Source organism: Exserohilum turcica (genome assembly GCF_000359705.1).
Source record: "Exserohilum turcica Et28A unplaced genomic scaffold SETTUscaffold_1, whole genome shotgun sequence".
Taxonomy (NCBI): Eukaryota; Fungi; Ascomycota; class Dothideomycetes; order Pleosporales; family Pleosporaceae; genus Exserohilum; species Exserohilum turcicum.
The window spans coordinates 1,912,319-1,929,304 of record NW_007359914.1 but is presented as its reverse complement, the minus strand read 5'-3'; the positions used below and the strand labels follow the sequence as shown (position 1 = coordinate 1,929,304).

Below are 16,986 nucleotides of genomic sequence, written 5' to 3'. Positions count from 1 at the left end.
CAACCCAGGCTTCCTCGTCGGCTTCGTCTTGTTGTAACCGGCTGCTCGAAGGACTCTCCATACGGTGGACGACGAGACGTTGTAGCCGTGAACACTAAGATCACCAGCAATATCAGCGCAGCTCTTCTCTCTCCCATACCTATCGCGGCGTACGTTCTTAAGAGTAGCGTCGTGTATTTCTTCTTGTTTACGAGGGCGGCCTGCGCGCGGGGCATCTTCGAGGTACTGCGGAAGGATCTTAATTAGGCGTGCGTTAGGCTCAAAGCCTCGCTGGCAGGCTCTACCATAAATTGAGTCGATCGTACGCGGCGATATGCCTGTCATTTCTGCGATTTCGCGTGTAGATTTGCCACCAAAAGGTGACTTCAATGCAACAATAAAAGAGCGGGTCGATATATCCGTATTTTGAGCCATGGTAGATCAAAAACACTCAAAAAAAATGAGTATACAAGCTATCGCCAGCTTCAAAAAATTGGTGTGGGCGCAAAGAATAGTCGGGCCGATAGGCTGGCGGCTTAGCGTGGCGCTAGCAAGAACTTTTGACAGTCACCTCCGTACATACAGACATATACACGTTCGCGCGGCGCCCTTGTGCGGCGAGAGGCCGAGGCGTGCGCCGGGCCTGACGATGGGGGCGTTGAGAGGCCGGGCGTCCCATGCGTGGCAGCTGTCGAGAGACGGCATGTGGTGGTGGCCATGGGCGAGCGTGCACGCCAAAGCCGTTGCAAGAGCGTTGCAAGAGCGTGGTGGGGACGGCATGGCGGGCGAGGCTCCCCTGCTAGTGGCTGCCTTGCATGAATCTTGGAAGACGTTGGGCGTGGACGTCGCATAAGCCGACGCCATCAAAGCCACACGCGGCCAGCCTTTCCGCCTGCGCATTCACCCATACACACACGCCCATTGTGTGTCTCTCTCTCCCTCTCTCTCTCCCGTTCTCTCTCCTCGGTCGCCGCCCCGCCAGCGCTTACCCCGTCGCTTACCCCATCGCTGTTAGCACCACCGCCCCTCCTGCATGCCCTCGTCGACCCGCGCCTACTACCACCACTACCACCACCGCCACCACGGCTACACCACGCCCGCAGCCTGGCCCTCTCCTCATCTCTCTCCCAACTCCAGCCACCCCCATCATCTGATCTCCACCCACGCGTCAAGTTTCCCTTTTGCCGCTACCCGGTGATGGTGTGTTTCGGCGCCCGGCCTCGCTGAGAGGCACGACAAGACCCTCCAACTCCCCCCTCCCCCCCCCCCCCCAAAAAAAAAGAATCGCCGCGCCCCTCCACTTTCTCCTCCCCCAATTCAGCCTACTCCGGCCGTCCAGCCCCGTTTCTCGCCGTCGCGTAAGGAAATCCAAAAAAAATCGAGGCTACGCGACATTGGCCGTGCGGCACAGACAAAACACAGCCATGGCGCCCACGGGCTCGAGCATGTTCTCCAAGCTCCGCCACGGCCACGCGAAGCGCAATGCCTCGACGCTCGCCTCTCCAGAGCCCGTCCCAAGCCCCACTCCTTACCCACTCCCCTCGCCAGCGTCGCATAGCACAGAGTACTTGTCGTCGCCGCGCCTCCATGATAATGTCAGCTTCACTTCTGGCTCGCCCATCTCGCCCTATCCCCCCAAGCTGCCGCCCATTGCCCGCGTCGCCTCCAAGCTCGACAGGTTGGCCCCGCCGAGCTCCTCGTCGCATCCGCACATGCCTGAGCCCCAGAGACATGACGAAAAGCCGCTCTCTGCGCGCTCCAACAGAGGAAGCATGCCTCCGCCGTCCGAGACCCCCTCGCATTCATCCACTCACCTGGGCTCCTCTGTCATTTCTCCCACCTACTCGCTATACTCAAAGTCGCAACCTTCGCTGCTGAGCGGCATCAGCGACAAGCTGACTGGTCACTCCAAAGGAACATCAACTCCCACGGCCCCGCCCCAAAAGTCAAAGTCCCGCCTCACCCTGCGGAATCCAATGTCGCTCCTCATGCGGCGCAAGTCTGCCCAGACACTGGACCCCCTTTCAGACGAATCGCTCGTCACCCAGCGCTCGCCCTCCAACCTGCCACCCATGCCAGATAACTACGACCCCAGCATCCGCGGGAAAATCGTGCACGACTTCAATGCGCCGAGGCTAAACAGAGGCTACTCGTACAATACATCGTCTGAAGGAGGCGAGGTCCAGCCTGAAGTGGCTCGTGCCAGTCCGCCCAAGATAGAGAAAGAGCACACGCCCGTGTTCCGTGAGCATTTTGATGATGATATAAGCTACGAGCAGTCACAGGCCGCAATACGAGCAGAACAGCTAGCAAACAAGGACTTCTTAGCAAGAAACTCGGTACAGTTTCCTCCGGACCAGTCATCTTTGGTTCCGCTGCCTCCTAGAAAGTCGCCGCTCCCACCGCCGCCGCCGAAATCATCGCCGCCGCCTCGGCCATTCCAGGCAGTTGATGGCGGGAATTCAATCCTGTCGCCAGTACAAGAGTCGGATGATCCACTGGATGTTTCTACCGACGTCACGCCGCGGAAGAAGAAATCAACAAAAGCAACGCCTCCGCCTGCACGGTCTCGAGCCACTTCCGTCACCGACCCCTCTTTCCAGCCAGCCGGACTGCCTGCGCATTTCAGCAGCAGGGCGTCAAGGTTCAGTTTTCAAATTTCGGGAGGCACTGATTCTGCGCAGGAAAAGCTGCTGGAGGAGCGACACAAGGCAAAAGAGGCGGAGAAGAAGCAGGCGCGCATGTCTACTCACTCCATCGACGATGGATACGACGAGTACGGCATGGATGACTACGACGACATGGATGGCGGCTTTGACGAAGAAATCCCAATGCTTGGTGAAGAGGACGAATATACCGGTGGCCTGGGCAACCAGACGCTCGACTCTGGCATAAACAATCTCGACTTTTCGTCTTTGTCGTTACAGCAAGGCATGCACAACCCAATGAATTATGCGCTTGGTCAGATGCAGATACCTGTCGACATGAATGGTAACCCGATTGCATTCGCCCTGCCAGGGCAAATGTTCCAGCAGTACCCGATACCAGGTATTGGTAATCCGATTAATCAGCAGAATGAAACAGATGCCAAGACACACGGACTGGGCTTGAATCATGCTCAAGGAGAGGTTAACGGCTCTGCGCCCGTCAAGCCTGCCGACGCACCCGCCGAGGCCGCCCCTGCTACCAACAAGCCGGTACCGAGTAATGTTGACCTTGACGACGACTTGTACTTTGACGACGGCCTCATTGGCGACCAAGAAGATGTGGAACCAACCGAATTCGACGAAAGTGTCTTTGATGACCCCGACGGGCCACTCTTTGAGAGAAAAGTCAAATTTCCCGCAGACGGACAGCCTCGCCCGTACGATGTCTCCAACTCCGAGACTGGCTACGACGCGGACGATGATACGGTTTCCAGACATCTCATCAAGTCTCAGCCTTCTCTTGCGCACAAGACTTCTATCGCGCAGCAAATGCCCGTGCCCAGCTTTGAGAATCTCAGCGCCTACCATAGTGCACTCGCAGATGCCGCAATCCGCGCCGAGGCTGCTGGCCGGTTTGACAGAAAGGCGAGCGTCGACGCGGGTCAGCCTCCGTCTGACACTGACGATCCCTCTTCTGTTAGTCAATCAAGGCCCAGCTTGGTGCCTGATGACGGCCGCTTCAGCATGGACACGATCAGCTTCCCGCAGGACGACGATATATACGGCATGAGCTCCAGCTTTGTAGACGACTATGACTACAGCGACTTTGACTCGGCCCTCGAAGACGATCCCATTATCGCTGCAGCAAACGCTGAGGCGCTGGCATATGACGACGAAGGCTTCTATGGCCAAGAGTTTGGTTTTTATGCATCTGCCGTTGGCGAATCTCCGAGTGCTTGGGGTGGCTTCTTTGGCCCATCCGGGCTTGGTCGAACCGTCAGTGGACGCAACGCTGTCAGGGAACCCAACTTGACGCCCATTACGGAGCGAAGCGAATACAGCACGCGCAACTCATTCATCAGTCTGAACCAGTTCCGGGATGGTCAGCCATCCATCACCAGTCCTGCGCTAGCACAGCTCGCCCGTATGAGTCCGTATGGCTTCCCTGGAGAAGATGAAGACATGAGTATGGATACGTTGATGAGGCTGCGCAAGGGAGCTTTCGGTGGTAGCGGTGCTAGTCTACCGGGCAGCACGGCTAACAGTCCGCGCACCTCGTCGCCTCTGGGCATGCAATTCGTTCCTCGTTCCTCGAGCCCTGTAGGCAACCGCATGAAGGAGCACTCGTCCAGCCCTGTGGAGAGCCCATCTTTTCCCACGACTACCATACCAGAGTATCCGGATAATCACTACGGCGACGAGGAGGAAGGCGACTCAGGACTCATGGATGCTGTTAATGGCGGGTACGAGTCTGATCGCTTCAGTGAAGACAATGTCGACTTTGGCGAACGCGTGGAGAACCCCACAACAAGCAATGATCACCACAGCCTCCCGAGTCCAACTGGGCATGGCATTGCCAATGAAGCGCCACTCCTGCCACCAATGTCGGAACTTTTCTTGAGCTATGCCATGTCACCAGGTGGTTTGTCTGTTCCATCACCCTCTAACGTGTCGCTCCCTATGTCGCCCTTTCCAATGCCGTTGCCGTCGCCATTTCTAAGTCAGAACCACAACCGCCCGCCTGCTCCACCATCCATTGATACTTCTCTTTCCTCGCCAACTGCACCGAGCAACTCCACACCTGGCGTAGGGCGGAGACAAAGCGTGGTCCTTAGTCCCGTCTCGACCTCGTCTCCAATCACTCCGAGTGGCAGTGGCAGCGCCGGCGGATGGAATCGTGCACACAGCAGAAAAGGCAGTGCAGCGGACAGCGTGACATATGTTCGTGAACACGATGAAGCTGGCGAAGGAAGATGGGTTCTGGAACGCAGACGCACTGCTGAAAGCGGTGAATTGGAACTAGTCGGCAGGCAGATTGTCGAAGGCGGACGCATCTAACATTCTTATCGGCGAAGCATTATTACCGGCTCTCCTTTCCAGGAAGAAGGAGAAAGAGTCGAGACTGGAGGTTTGTTCGTCATCCAATTTGCATTTGCAAGGCGTTTTTTTACTCTAGGCAGCCTGGAGGCCTCGGGGCCTCTGCGGGATGGCTGCATAATACGTGTACATGATGGGCACCGGAGAAATGCATACAGTACAGGACTTTCTGGCCCAAGGAAGGGGGGAGATAACAAAGGAAGAGGCTGGTCCTTCTTTTACGGAGAGGCGTGGGATGACGCACATTACGAATACGAGAGATACCTTTTTGTTTGTTGTTCACAAGCATCATCTTTTGCATGCCCCTGTTAGAGGGCTTAGATGTACCCAGTCTTTTTTTTTCAGCGGCTGATTTTTTTTGTTCCGGGTTTGCTTTCACCGTATACAATTAGGCTTGAAGTTGGACTTGGAAATCTACATATATAATAATATATACTCGGATCAAACTGCCATCAGAGCCTTCTCATGCTCGTCACTCGCTTCATATCTGGAACTTCCATCTCGGATCCCCATCTCCCAGCGCCAGCGAATCTTCGTCGTCCCCATGACCATGTCGTCGTGCCTCATCCGCCAACACCCTTTCTTTCTGCGCATTCTCCCTCAAAAGCACCACCCACAGCACGCTCACGACCCCGAGATTCGCAGCCAAATACCCCAGCGCAACCGAATGCCCCACGATGTACCGCGGCCCGTCGCCCGCGCGATACAACTGCGTTCCCATGACGGCGCCCAGATTCCCAATGCTAATCTGCAGCGCATTCGCCGTCGCGCGCTTCGTCTGCGCACTCACATTGACCGCCGGCCAGCACAGCACGAGCGCCACGGACGGATAAATCCCCACTGCCGCCAACACGGTGCCCGCGTACGACAAGCCCGGACGCGTTCTCGGCGCCGTGTTCGCGAGCAGGATGACATAGCCGGTTATCGCGAGCGACGTCGTGCCCAGGATGAAGGGCGCGCGGAGCCGCGCGCGCGACGACAGAATCGCAATCATGAGCGTTAGAAGCGTGGCCGCGGCGTACGGCGGGATCGTGAGAAGTTGCGATTGCGCAGATGTGTAGCCCATGTCGCGGATTATGGTTGGCTGTCAAATGTATTAGTCCGGGGGGGAATGGAGTAGGTAGTTCGTATGTCAGAAGAAGAAGAAGAAAAGGTGAATGTGTACGTAAGTAGATAGGTATGTATGTATGTAAGTATACCGAGAAAGGAAGAAAGAGGAGAAGAAGAAGAAGAAGAAGAAGAAAAAAGGGACATACCAGAAACAAAGACAGCGTATACAGCGGCAAACTCATGGTATGAAATGCAAAGGCATAAAGCCACACTTTGACATCTTGCACCGCGAGCCCGACTTCAGACCATGAAAACGCCTCGTCGTTGGTGGCGTCGCTGTCGCTTTTCAGTCGCGTGTGGATCACGCTGCGTTCAGAGGGCGTGAGCCACGGCGCGCTGTTGGGGTAGTTGGGGATGAAGGCGTAGGCGGCGGTCCCGATGAGGACTGTGGCGAGCCCTTCCTTTTTGGTGTAAACCGTGTTAGTATCTGGTTGATTGTCGTGTAGATAGGTAGGTAGCGAAGGGATGGGTTTCGTACGAGAATAAAGATCCAGCGCCAACCGGCGTAGCCTCCGACGTTGTGCATGTGGGCGATGCCCCAGGCGAGTATCTTTGTCGGCAGTGTTAGTAGATCTAGTATTTCAAATAGCGGATTTGAACTTACGCCGCCAAAAGCTCCCGCGAGAGAGGCACAGCTGAAGAAGAGCGAGATGCGGTATTGTCGCTCATTGCGCTTGTACCACATACTCAGATAGTACACGACGCCTGGGAAGAGGCCGGACTCTGTGAGTCCAAGACTAGACGAGCAGGGTTAGTTGTTTAACCTTTTCTCTTTCTCTCTTCTGTATCCTGTATCCTACTCATCATCTCTTTTCCCGAAAAATGACTCAACAACGGTCTATTTACCCAGTGATACTTCTCTGAAAAAATAGGAAAAGCAGTGTTAAGTACTACTGTACTTACAAAAACCGCACCACGAAGAAGCCAGCGAGATTCTGCGTTACGCCCATCAGCGTCGCGACAATACCCCATGCAATCGTCAGGGTGGGTAGCCAGAATTTCGGCGTCGTTCGCTTGAGCACAATGTTGCATGGTATCTCGAACAAGACGTAGCCGATGAAGTAGAGAGTCAGGCCCGTGAGGTATTGGTTCCCCGTCATGTGCAGGTCGGTTGTGAGGCCCTCGATGCGTGCGTTGGCGACTATTTTTGCTGGTTAGCTTCTCATTTCACCTTCTTATGTATTATCTAATCAGAGAAAGAGAGGAGGGAGGCTGTTGTACCATTGCTGCGGTCGAGAAACGAGAGGAGATAGAGGATTGAGACTGCAGGCAGAAGTTTCCAATCGAGTTTTCGCAGGAGTTTCTTTTCATCCACGGAATTAACGGCAATCTCGGCGTCGGATTCGCTGGTGCTGGAGTCTGGGACTGCCGTAGACTTTTCCTCCGCCATGGTGTGTCGATGGTCACTTCATACGAACAGCATCTTGTTCTAGCTGCGCAGCGCGACAGACTCTCTATTTATCCCCGTGCAATATACCCTTTCTGACCCACAATTTCTCCAATGATGCAAGAACGTGGCTTGAGCAGCGTAGGACCTCGGGTTATCTTGGCCGCAGGAGCTTGTGCAAGCATGGGGGTGTAATAGCGAGCTGTCATTGGGGAGCGCGACCAATGTCAACGTTGAAGCGACACTGGCGGCAGATATGGTCCAATGAGTTTTTGGACATCCTGGAAAGACTTTGCATGGGTTGTTGATGCTCGGTCAGAATACGAAATCGAGGGGTGGGATGTCGTGATTGTGTATCCGTTTGGTGCTAGCCGCGAAGAGTAAGAGGCTGAACATCATTGCTGGGAAGCAGTTATGTTGACGTCTAGAACTTGCAGACACAAATGTGATGAGACAGATAGAGAACCTGGATTTTATGACATTTGGATTTGCTGAATTCGGTGGTTTGGTTTTCTACAATATTTTTTAGGGCTGTGCGGCGAGTAAAAAGCTGTTGTGATTGAACGCCGATAAGTAAGGGATAAACACATCTGATAGCATCAGCAGCTGTCTTGTCCAAGGCGGTAATATGGTGAGACATTTACATGCAGCAATCGGTCGCATCTGCATATTTCAAAAAGACAGACCAAGACGCTCATGTGGATACTAGCAATCTAGCTTATTTGCAGCGCATACAGACTGCTTGAGCTACCTTTGAACGCTGCACCATCTTTGCTATCCCTATTAAGCCATCGTCAACGTTGGTCACCCTCTAAAAATTCATTCATCAGCACTAAAGTACATCAAAACAACATTGCTCGGTTTACATCCTTGGTCGAATCCACAGTTGATACCCGTGGAGGCGTTGCCATATGTGAAAGACGTGTAGAGTATTGGCTGTCTGATGATGCCGAATAATCTAAAAAGCAGCACAAACAGACAATCAATTTTCCATAACTTTCTAGCTGGAATACTAACCCATAGCTGAAGACACAAACAGTGTAACGAGCTTTCTAAAGACCCCACGCTTCGACAAGTAAAAACAAATGAAGCCTAGGAATGTACAGGGTTTGAGCAGCTCTGTCAGCAGAGCATGGTATTCCGAGAGAAAATACTGTGTATCTTAGGTATCAGTACACTGCTGGCCTGAGAATTCTCGTAGTTTGTCCTCATGTTGTTTGGTCAAGCAGTTGGGCTAGGTGGGGACACAGAAAATACGAGCTCCTTCGTATACTACATGCGGAAGGTACAGATCGCCTAAAACATCAAGAATCGAGCCGCGAAGCGCATGATACAGGTGCATAACGCGCGCCGCTAGTTGCGAAGGCGCTGAGCATAGAATTATCTTTTTCTTCTGCCCGATTCGGCGGCCATGGTGAGTGTGGATTAGTGGTGAAGTAGAATTCGGTAGGGTTCGTAGCCTTGCCCGATGGGGCATAGCGCCTCGACAGAAAACCGCGCTCTTACCTCACAGGCTGTTTTTACCACAACCAGTACCGCACTATTCTCATTCTCACCACCATTTTGTTACTTGCTTTTGGTTTCTGTATCGTGTGCGGTATCTAATGTCTAATTGTTAATTTCTAATAACTTTTGATCTGTATTGTGCAGTGCCTCCCGCCTACACCAAGTAGAGCGCCCCCACCGATCGCATTGCGCGGTCGTCGTTGAAAGTCGCGGCACCGCGAGGTCCAGCCCGACACGCAACCTGCCAAATGCGGCAAAATAAATCTACCGAACGGAATTTACAAATCGATCGAGCTCCGCTGCTCATCGACTGACCCGAGGTCTATCGAAAAACCCCCGTCAACTTCATGCCGCATATAAGCTCACGAGAGTGATATGACCTTGGCATCAACCTTGAACAGGACCGACGGTCCCCGCCGTTCGACAGACCAGGATGCCGGCACAACCGAGTGTCCTTGTCCTCCTCGACAGCACCCCAACCCACCACTTGTTCTGCTTCTTCTTTGGCTTCTTTGCATTGTGCCGTTGCAAACATCCAGCCGCTAGAACACGAGCGCGCAATCAATCAGCACCGACGCCATGCCTCTTCACCTAACCCGTCGGCTTTACTTGTATCAGTTCTCGCAGATAAAGTGGAAGATGCTCGTGAGACAATCAACAACACCCATCAGGATTTCGATCATCCTGCGTCCAGCACGACAAAGCATGAAAGGGTTCCGCCGCCTGACACCCCTTCCAAAAAGCGTCAAACTGGTGAGAACGAGTCGAAGCATCTGCCACCCAAGTCACCAGAGCTTTCTCGCGCCTCCTCCACTTCTACAGGTTTTGCCGCCAAGGAGAGCAATTCTACACACACCATGGTAAACACTGCACCGGAACGTCCTCTTCCCGCTTCACCAGGTCCGCCTCACAAGACGTTTGTTCCTGGTCATCGTCGCAAGTATTCTTGTGGCGGCTGTGCACAGAGTCTTCCTGCCAACAAAACCAAAGGCGACTGCTTCAATGACAAGGTCTACAAGGGCAAGAGCTGTGTCCGCTGCAAAGGCAAGGCTTGCCGTCCGCTAATCCCAGAGGCACGTTCTCCTACTCTCCGTTTGCAGCGCGAGCTTCGAAAAAAGAAGGACCATCAGAACGAGGGATACATGGAGTTTCTTCGCAGCCAGATTCGCAGTATCCTACCACCCAACCGGAAGGACGTGCCAGGCATCATAGAGGCACGGGTAAAGGCGGGCGATTTCAAGGACCTCACTGACGGGACGTGTCCGCTGAGGATGAGGATGAGTGAGTGGACGAGTCTGACTCCGACACAGAAGCTCACGACAAGACCAATGCTTCCGCCGTTCCTGGTACGGGTGTTTCCACCCCCACTCGTCCGCCCTCTATGTGATCAAGACTGGCCCCTTCAAGCTCTTGGAACGCATTGCCAAGAACGCGTTCAGGCGGGACTGTCTCGAGATAGTCGACGCATGGGAACAGTGTTAGGCAACCCACGCCGGATGCGTTCCCTGGCGAAGACTACCTAGGGACAGTCACTGCTAAGACAACATTCCGACACCACTACGCGATCGGGCACAATAACAATCTACAATTACGTCACAACAAAAAATTTACTGCCTTCACTCTCACGGTGAAGGCAGGTGGCTAGGCAACCGAGAGCGAGACTCGGAAGGAGCAAACAACGCCACTACAAAACTCTCGCCTTCCCCCACCCAACCACCTCTCCACCTTCTCACCCCGCTCTCTCTACTCCCCAGCAAGTACGCACTGCTATACACCTTGTCAAAGCAATTACTTCTTCACGCCCCTACCCCAATTCATTCCACCCACAACGTCATCATCATCATGAACCTCGACACCTTTGAGGCACACGTCGGCAAGGACGACGAAGGTGACATCCGAGAAGAAGATGTCGGCAAGGCAATGCCATCCAAGTTCCACCAACGCGAGCACATTGCCATGGTTTCCTACATCATCCCCAAGAACACTGAGGGATTGATCACTGCCACAGAGATCCATGCTCCCGACCTCAACGTTGCCCCCTTGCTGTCAAATCGCAACGACCTCGAGCTCATCAAGAAGGCCAAGCCATTCATCTCCCCAAGGGGCAGGGCGATGGTGAAGGTCAAGCCCAAGCATGATGAGGAGATGTCGAAGCGCACCAGGAGACGTCGGAGGCAGCGTATAGCGAACGGCACCCAGCTGACACTGCCTGATGGCCCACCTGCTCAAAATACCGTGGAGTTGTTGTTCAACAGTGGCGTCACACTCCCCGAGGAGCTGAGGGACAACATCAAGGACACGACTGACACTGCCAAAGAGAAGGGAATCCCAGTATGGGAGCACCTACTCGACACGCTTGATGTGACAGTTGGTCGTCGTCCCCGCGCCAAGTCTCTCACCACATACCGCACCACCGATATGCAAGGCTTCGACCGCGAAGAGGTCAGCGCGAGTCTGCGAACTACCGCGAAGCAGCACGTCGCCGACGCAAAGCAAGAGCTCGCCAAGGTCTTCTACCCGAACGGAGACCAAATCATGATCGAGCTTCACAAGTTCCTCGCCTCCCGCCCCCATTGCCGCGATGAGAACGGTCAACTGCTTCCCGCCAAGATCAAGGAGTTCCGCGACTGGCTCGTGTACAGCCGAAAGATGCTGACCTCCGTCAAGAAGGTTGAAGATGTGATATGCCAAGAGCACCTGGTCGTGTCTACAGGTCTTATACCAGTTACTCCGCTGCGCCTGATCGAAGAAGATCTAGAGAAGCTCAGGCCCCAGGAAGACAAGGAGCCTCACGACGACGACATGACTCCGAAACAGCGCCTTGAGAAGCGCAACCGCCGTCTGGCAGAGAAGGCCGACGCTTTCCGCCGCATCGCGCGCCCCATCGAGAACGTCCACCAGAAGCCCGCCATAGCCGAGAAGCGCGAGCAAAACGAGGATAACTACGCCCGATTGCAGATCACTGTAAACCCCAACGTCCAATCACACATGGCCATCCGCCACACTGTCAACTACCGCGACGAAGCAGTGCCCGAAGCGCAGCCATGCCACAAATCACGCATCGAACTCACCTACCTCAACACCTGCGGCCCCCGCGACGACGACATGGAAGAGACACAATACGCCACCACTCACCGAGTGGTTGATGTCTCAGATAAGGCATGGCAGTCATCACTGGAAAAGATCTTCCCACAAACGACAAAGGTTAAAGACTACTACCGAAACCTGTATGGATCGATCCAGGTTTCCGGATCCCGACTGTACCTCGTCACTATCAAGTTGAACGGAATGGACAGCACAACCAACCTCCTCACCGAGAACCGGGATGTTCCCCCTCTGGTCAAGGACCTCCGCATCGTCGCAAAGATACCCACAATGGTATTCATGCTCCTCCGCAACATCTCACTGCCCAGCCAGATCGAAGGCCTGGTCCAAGAGTTCAAGAAGCTGTGTCGATACGACCCTTTGAACGACTTTTTTGTGGATCCATACAACCCCTCCCTTACCCATACTTGAGTCAAGCCCAAGATGGAGCTCCCCAAGTTCACGGCAATTCCACAGATTCAGTACGAGAGTTGGAATGACTGCAAGCGACAGACTGGCCTCGCCGCGCTCATCGAACAGCGCTCCTCGGTGGAAGACCACCACTACACTGCCAAAGCCGCAATGGTCCCAGTACCTGCCACGCAGAAAAAAGACGCAAAAGTTTTCATGGCATACCACATCCAAGCTGTGATCGAGCGAGATCAAACAAAGCCCCGTCTGATGCCCGGCGATCCCGTCATGATCGACCTGCACCCTGACTCTGAGAACTCGTCGGATGAGAATGCATGGCACGGCAAGGTCACCCACCCAACGGGGGCCACACCAATGGGGATGACCAACATTGTCATCGAGCGTCCCTGCAAGGACGAAAGAATCGTCGACCTGAAAGAGTACAGCACTCTGACAGCGTCCCATCTGGAAAGAATAACGACCGCGGAGCTCGTCAAGTGGACACGTGCCAATTGCAACCGGAAGATCATAATATCTACCCGAAAGAATGAGAAGGAGTGCAAGCGCATCATGAACAACATTGCGAAGATGGAAATCCCTGGAAAACTGAAGGAGATCTACACTGAGAAGGAGCGACGACTGAGCGCCGCTCGAAACCTCTTCCTATGCAAAGACCACACGCAGTCCGAGGCCACTCCATTGTACCACAGGCTCGGGGAAGAATTCCGCGAGCAAGTCATAGGCTACATCAGACCGCTCCTCCGATCACATCAGCTGGACCAGTTCAACGAGTGGTTGTGCAAGGGAACCAAGGACAATACCCTATGGATCAACGGCCCGTCTGGCTCCGGCAAGACATACCTAGCCATCCTTACCATGCTGCCGTACATGGGCAGAATCGCGGTTCCCGAGAACATCGTCAACACCATGCGACACGAGAAGAAGGCCAAGGAAGAAGCTAAGGCCGCCGATGCTGTGAAGCCGGACACCAATGAGCCCGCCGGCAAGGGCAAGGGCAAGAAGATCGAGGTAGACAATCCCGAGCCGCAAAAGTCCAACGAGATGGTCGTCGAGCGCGGTCGCATCACCATCGCCGCAATGCAAAACGAGACAGTCGATTCGCAATACGAGCTCTGCTGTCCCATGGCGATGGAGTTTGCTAAGGCGACAGGTCTGCCTTGCCCGCTAGTACTCCGCCTACACAGCAAGGAGTCGGAACTGAGCGCTGTCCAAGCCATGACCCACCCAACATACAATCCCAACGGCAAGAGCACTCGGTTCAGCGTCGACCCCAATACGAATCTCACGAACTCTACCCTACGTTCACTGCTCGCCGCTTACATCGCCGCATTCACTGGTGGCAGCCCCGGCATCGCTGACCTCCGCCTCAAGCGCTTGGAGGGTGCGGCAGCTACTTACATCATGGAGATGGCAAATTTCCCTGAGTTTCCCGCTTCTCCTGAGCTGCGCGCTGCCTTTTCGCCTTCAGAGCGCGACATCTGGGCAAAGGAGCTTAGGATAATCGTTAGTGCATACCGAGATCTCTGCAGCAGCGAGGATACCATCGACCTCGAGACAAAGGCCAAGATCAAAGAGGTGACCAAGCTCGCCCTGGACGCATTGATCGAGCGAGCTTCCATCATCTGCACAACTGTGTCGGTCGCCACACACCCATCGTTCAACATGATACGCCGCGCACACGCCGTCGCCTTGGAAGAAGCCGGTCGAGCCAACGACGCAGAGACCATGGGGTTCTTCTCTCACTACTGGAATGTCGATTTACGCTTGTTCTCCGGTGCGACAAACCAACTGAAGCCCATGGCTTTTAGTGACTCCAAACTGAACCCGTTCCACAAGACCGCTCAGATTTCCACCGCCGGTCGCATCGAATCAACCGGGGGTAGCATTAGCCGCCTAAACGCATCCTCGCGCTTCAAGAACTAGGAACTGTTCGACCTGTGCGCAACGGTCAATGAGATGCCGAACATGGTACCCATCGAAAATTCCTTTGACAACAAGCTGTCAAAGGAGTATGCCGACATCAACAAACGCATTTGGGGCATTAACAACAACCTGATCTTCGTCAACACGCGAACGGTCAGACCCTAGAAGGATGCAAATGGCTCGACCTACTGCGCCGAGACGGCTGCTGTCGCTATGAAAGACGCAGTGGAGCGCATGAAGTACATTGAAGGCGAGAAGCATGCCATTATCACGCCATACATTGCGCAAGTCAACCTCCTCCTCCGCCAGCGCGACTATGCAGCACAAGCCGCCGCAGCCATCCGCCACGAAGAACTTGCGAAGCAACTCATGAACATCGAAATTACTACTATCGATTGTTTCATGGGCAAAGACAAGTTTTCTGTTACTGTTGATACCACGGGAGTAATCGGTCACCTGTTCCAACACGGCCGCATCGTCGTCGCAGCCACCCGAGCCCGCGTTTCGAAAGTGTTCATCGGACCAACACTCGAGTTCACATCACCAGTGTCTAAGCTTAAGGCGGACCACCCCATCGCCAAGGTCGTTCGGCAGTTGAACAAGACCAAGCGCATCAAGGCCATGTCCATCGGCGAGATTGAAGCCCTCGAACAGTACCACAAGGTACTGCACTAGTCTGCTTTGGTAGCCTACTGCCACCAATGCCTATCATCACCATCGCGGCTGCCGATTACTATGGAGGCGGTGCACAGGGTCATGGCAAGCCTTTTGCTTACTAGGATCCACTTCCTGGCCTGGAAAATAAACAATTACTTAGACACAGTATGTAGCATCAATGAATCAACATCTCTTAGAAACTTCAGGTCATATGCAGAAGATAGTGTGATAAGAAGAAGGTATCCTCTTGAGCTGGAGCTCAAGAGGACTCTGGTGAGTGGTACAACTCTATCTACTAAGAAGACATCATAATTCTACATTCCGCACCCGCACACTATAGCTATTACTGAACACAGTGGCAAAGCGTCCAATGGGTGCGCGACAGAATACAGACATATGTGTGAATGTTTGATACATGTGCATGCCCACGTGATGCGATGGTCCGTATGTATGACAGGTACACATCGAAGACGGCCATAGACGGGAGAGCTTTTCCAACCCGGCGCATAGACTCTTGGCATAAGGACTGCAAATCGTCGTGTTCCCCTTGTCGGGCGGCACACGTACTTCGTGCCTTGACTGCTTTGCTTTATGATGCGCTCATTGGAATTATTGATGCGAACCACTAAGACTGCCTTAGTAATGAAGAACGCGATCCATGCACGCACGACGCGACGCATCTATCTGTTTAATGAGCATGAGTGATTTTGACGCGCTAACATAGCGGACTTCACAGCGCATAGAGTACATGGTAGAAGACAGCGGTGAATTAGCATACCCTGTACCTTGGACATGACAAGTACGCCAGAATATACCCTATACATGTTTGTGAAGCGACGCATTTATTTCCGATGTAGACTCTACCCAGGGGCCTGTTCGTTTTCATCTCCGTCCTTAAGGCCTTTCGGACTTTGCGACTGGACTGATCGTTGAAGGCAGGCTTAACCTCGTTCGGATAAAGCTAGGATTGGAAACAGAGCTCTCCGTGTACTGGGAAAACCAGTCCCACAACCCCCAAAGATTGAAAAATACGTCATAGTGGTGCAGATACATTGTATCAAAGTAGCTCGCCTTTGGTCTTTATTTCCGGTACACGGAGAGCGGAGGTGCTCTTCGACAAAACGCCAGTTTCCACAGGTTACTTCGATCAAATCTCGCTAAACAAGCTTCAACGCAATCACGTCAGAAAAACGATGTTTTCAAGACCAGGCAGTACCTGGCCAAGTTCGTTTTGGTAACGGAGACTCCAGTTTGCCCAAAGAAGCAAAAATTACTGGTTCGGTAAGCACTAGGTAACATTATCTTGTTGGTGCTGTTGCGCTATTGACAAAACGGACCTCTGTGTTGCGCCACCAAATATTACCGTTAATCAAACGGGAACGGAGCCGAACAGGCCCAAAACTACCGTTCTGGAGACCATGCCAACGTGTTCGGCATGTTCACATTCCAATATTCTAGACCCTTAGTACAACGTCAGCAGAGATGTGACATGAGGTGCACTCACACTCGATTGAATCTGTTTCAACGGGACAAAAATAGGTACAGAATGCAATTGTATTATCCTGCATGAAACAATGCGCCATACTTTCCCCGTTTCCTTGAACTCGTCAGGATCTGGTAGCGAGCTGACAGACAGGCGATAATGGCATGGATACTATATTGAAGCGATGTCCGGCCTTTGACAGACCTTACAGGTACAGCATGAGCAAGCATTTTTCTAGAAAGATGTTCTTCATTCATAACTAGCCCCACCACAAAGTGCGCGCGACCACAAAGTGCGCGCGCGGCCTCACCAAAACTACCTTAAAAACGAGGCTATAGAGCCACACCAAATAGATATTATCACGATATATTTTGGTGGTGAGATCAATAGGCTTTAATATA

At 53.4% G+C, this 16,986-nt stretch overlaps 6 protein-coding genes across 6 annotated transcripts; 4 read left to right on the top strand and 2 right to left on the bottom strand.

Annotated features, from left to right (window-relative positions):
- Nucleotides 1-48: 48 nt before the first annotated feature.
- Nucleotides 49-414, bottom strand: SETTUDRAFT_79325 (uncharacterized protein; the record flags this gene model as incomplete). Its single annotated transcript, XM_008022145.1, has 1 exon — nt 49-414. A coding segment is annotated over one exon (366 nt), but the record flags the coding sequence as incomplete, so codon positions are not given.
- Nucleotides 415-1,403: 989 nt separating this feature from the next.
- SETTUDRAFT_133519 (uncharacterized protein) lies at nt 1,404-5,442 on the top strand (the record flags this gene model as incomplete). The annotated part of the gene is made up of 1 exon (XM_008022627.1): nt 1,404-5,442. One exon carries the CDS (start codon nt 1,404-1,406, stop codon nt 4,962-4,964), a length of 3,561 nt encoding a protein of 1,186 aa, XP_008020818.1. The 3' UTR covers nt 4,965-5,442.
- A 42-nt stretch (nt 5,443-5,484) lies between these two features.
- SETTUDRAFT_152775 (uncharacterized protein) lies at nt 5,485-7,503 on the bottom strand (the record flags this gene model as incomplete). Its single annotated transcript, XM_008022626.1, has 6 exons — nt 5,485-6,087; nt 6,260-6,514; nt 6,592-6,663; nt 6,718-6,850; nt 7,017-7,254; nt 7,335-7,503. The coding sequence occupies 6 exons, from the start codon at nt 7,501-7,503 to the stop codon at nt 5,485-5,487; spliced, it is 1,470 nt and encodes a 489-aa protein (XP_008020817.1).
- Nucleotides 7,504-9,585: 2,082 nt separating this feature from the next.
- On the top strand, nt 9,586-10,529 carry SETTUDRAFT_30242 (uncharacterized protein; the record flags this gene model as incomplete). The annotated part of the gene is made up of 2 exons (XM_008022020.1): nt 9,586-9,651; nt 9,678-10,529. 2 exons carry the CDS (start codon nt 9,586-9,588, stop codon nt 10,527-10,529), a joined length of 918 nt encoding a protein of 305 aa, XP_008020211.1.
- A 319-nt stretch (nt 10,530-10,848) lies between these two features.
- Nucleotides 10,849-14,445, top strand: SETTUDRAFT_18396 (uncharacterized protein; the record flags this gene model as incomplete). The annotated part of the gene is made up of 2 exons (XM_008021887.1): nt 10,849-12,486; nt 12,535-14,445. The coding sequence occupies 2 exons, from the start codon at nt 10,849-10,851 to the stop codon at nt 14,443-14,445; spliced, it is 3,549 nt and encodes a 1,182-aa protein (XP_008020078.1).
- Nucleotides 14,446-14,487: 42 nt separating this feature from the next.
- SETTUDRAFT_18395 (uncharacterized protein) lies at nt 14,488-15,120 on the top strand (the record flags this gene model as incomplete). Its single annotated transcript, XM_008021886.1, has 2 exons — nt 14,488-14,598; nt 14,644-15,120. The coding sequence occupies 2 exons, from the start codon at nt 14,488-14,490 to the stop codon at nt 15,118-15,120; spliced, it is 588 nt and encodes a 195-aa protein (XP_008020077.1).
- Between the last annotated feature and the right edge of the window lie 1,866 nt (nt 15,121-16,986).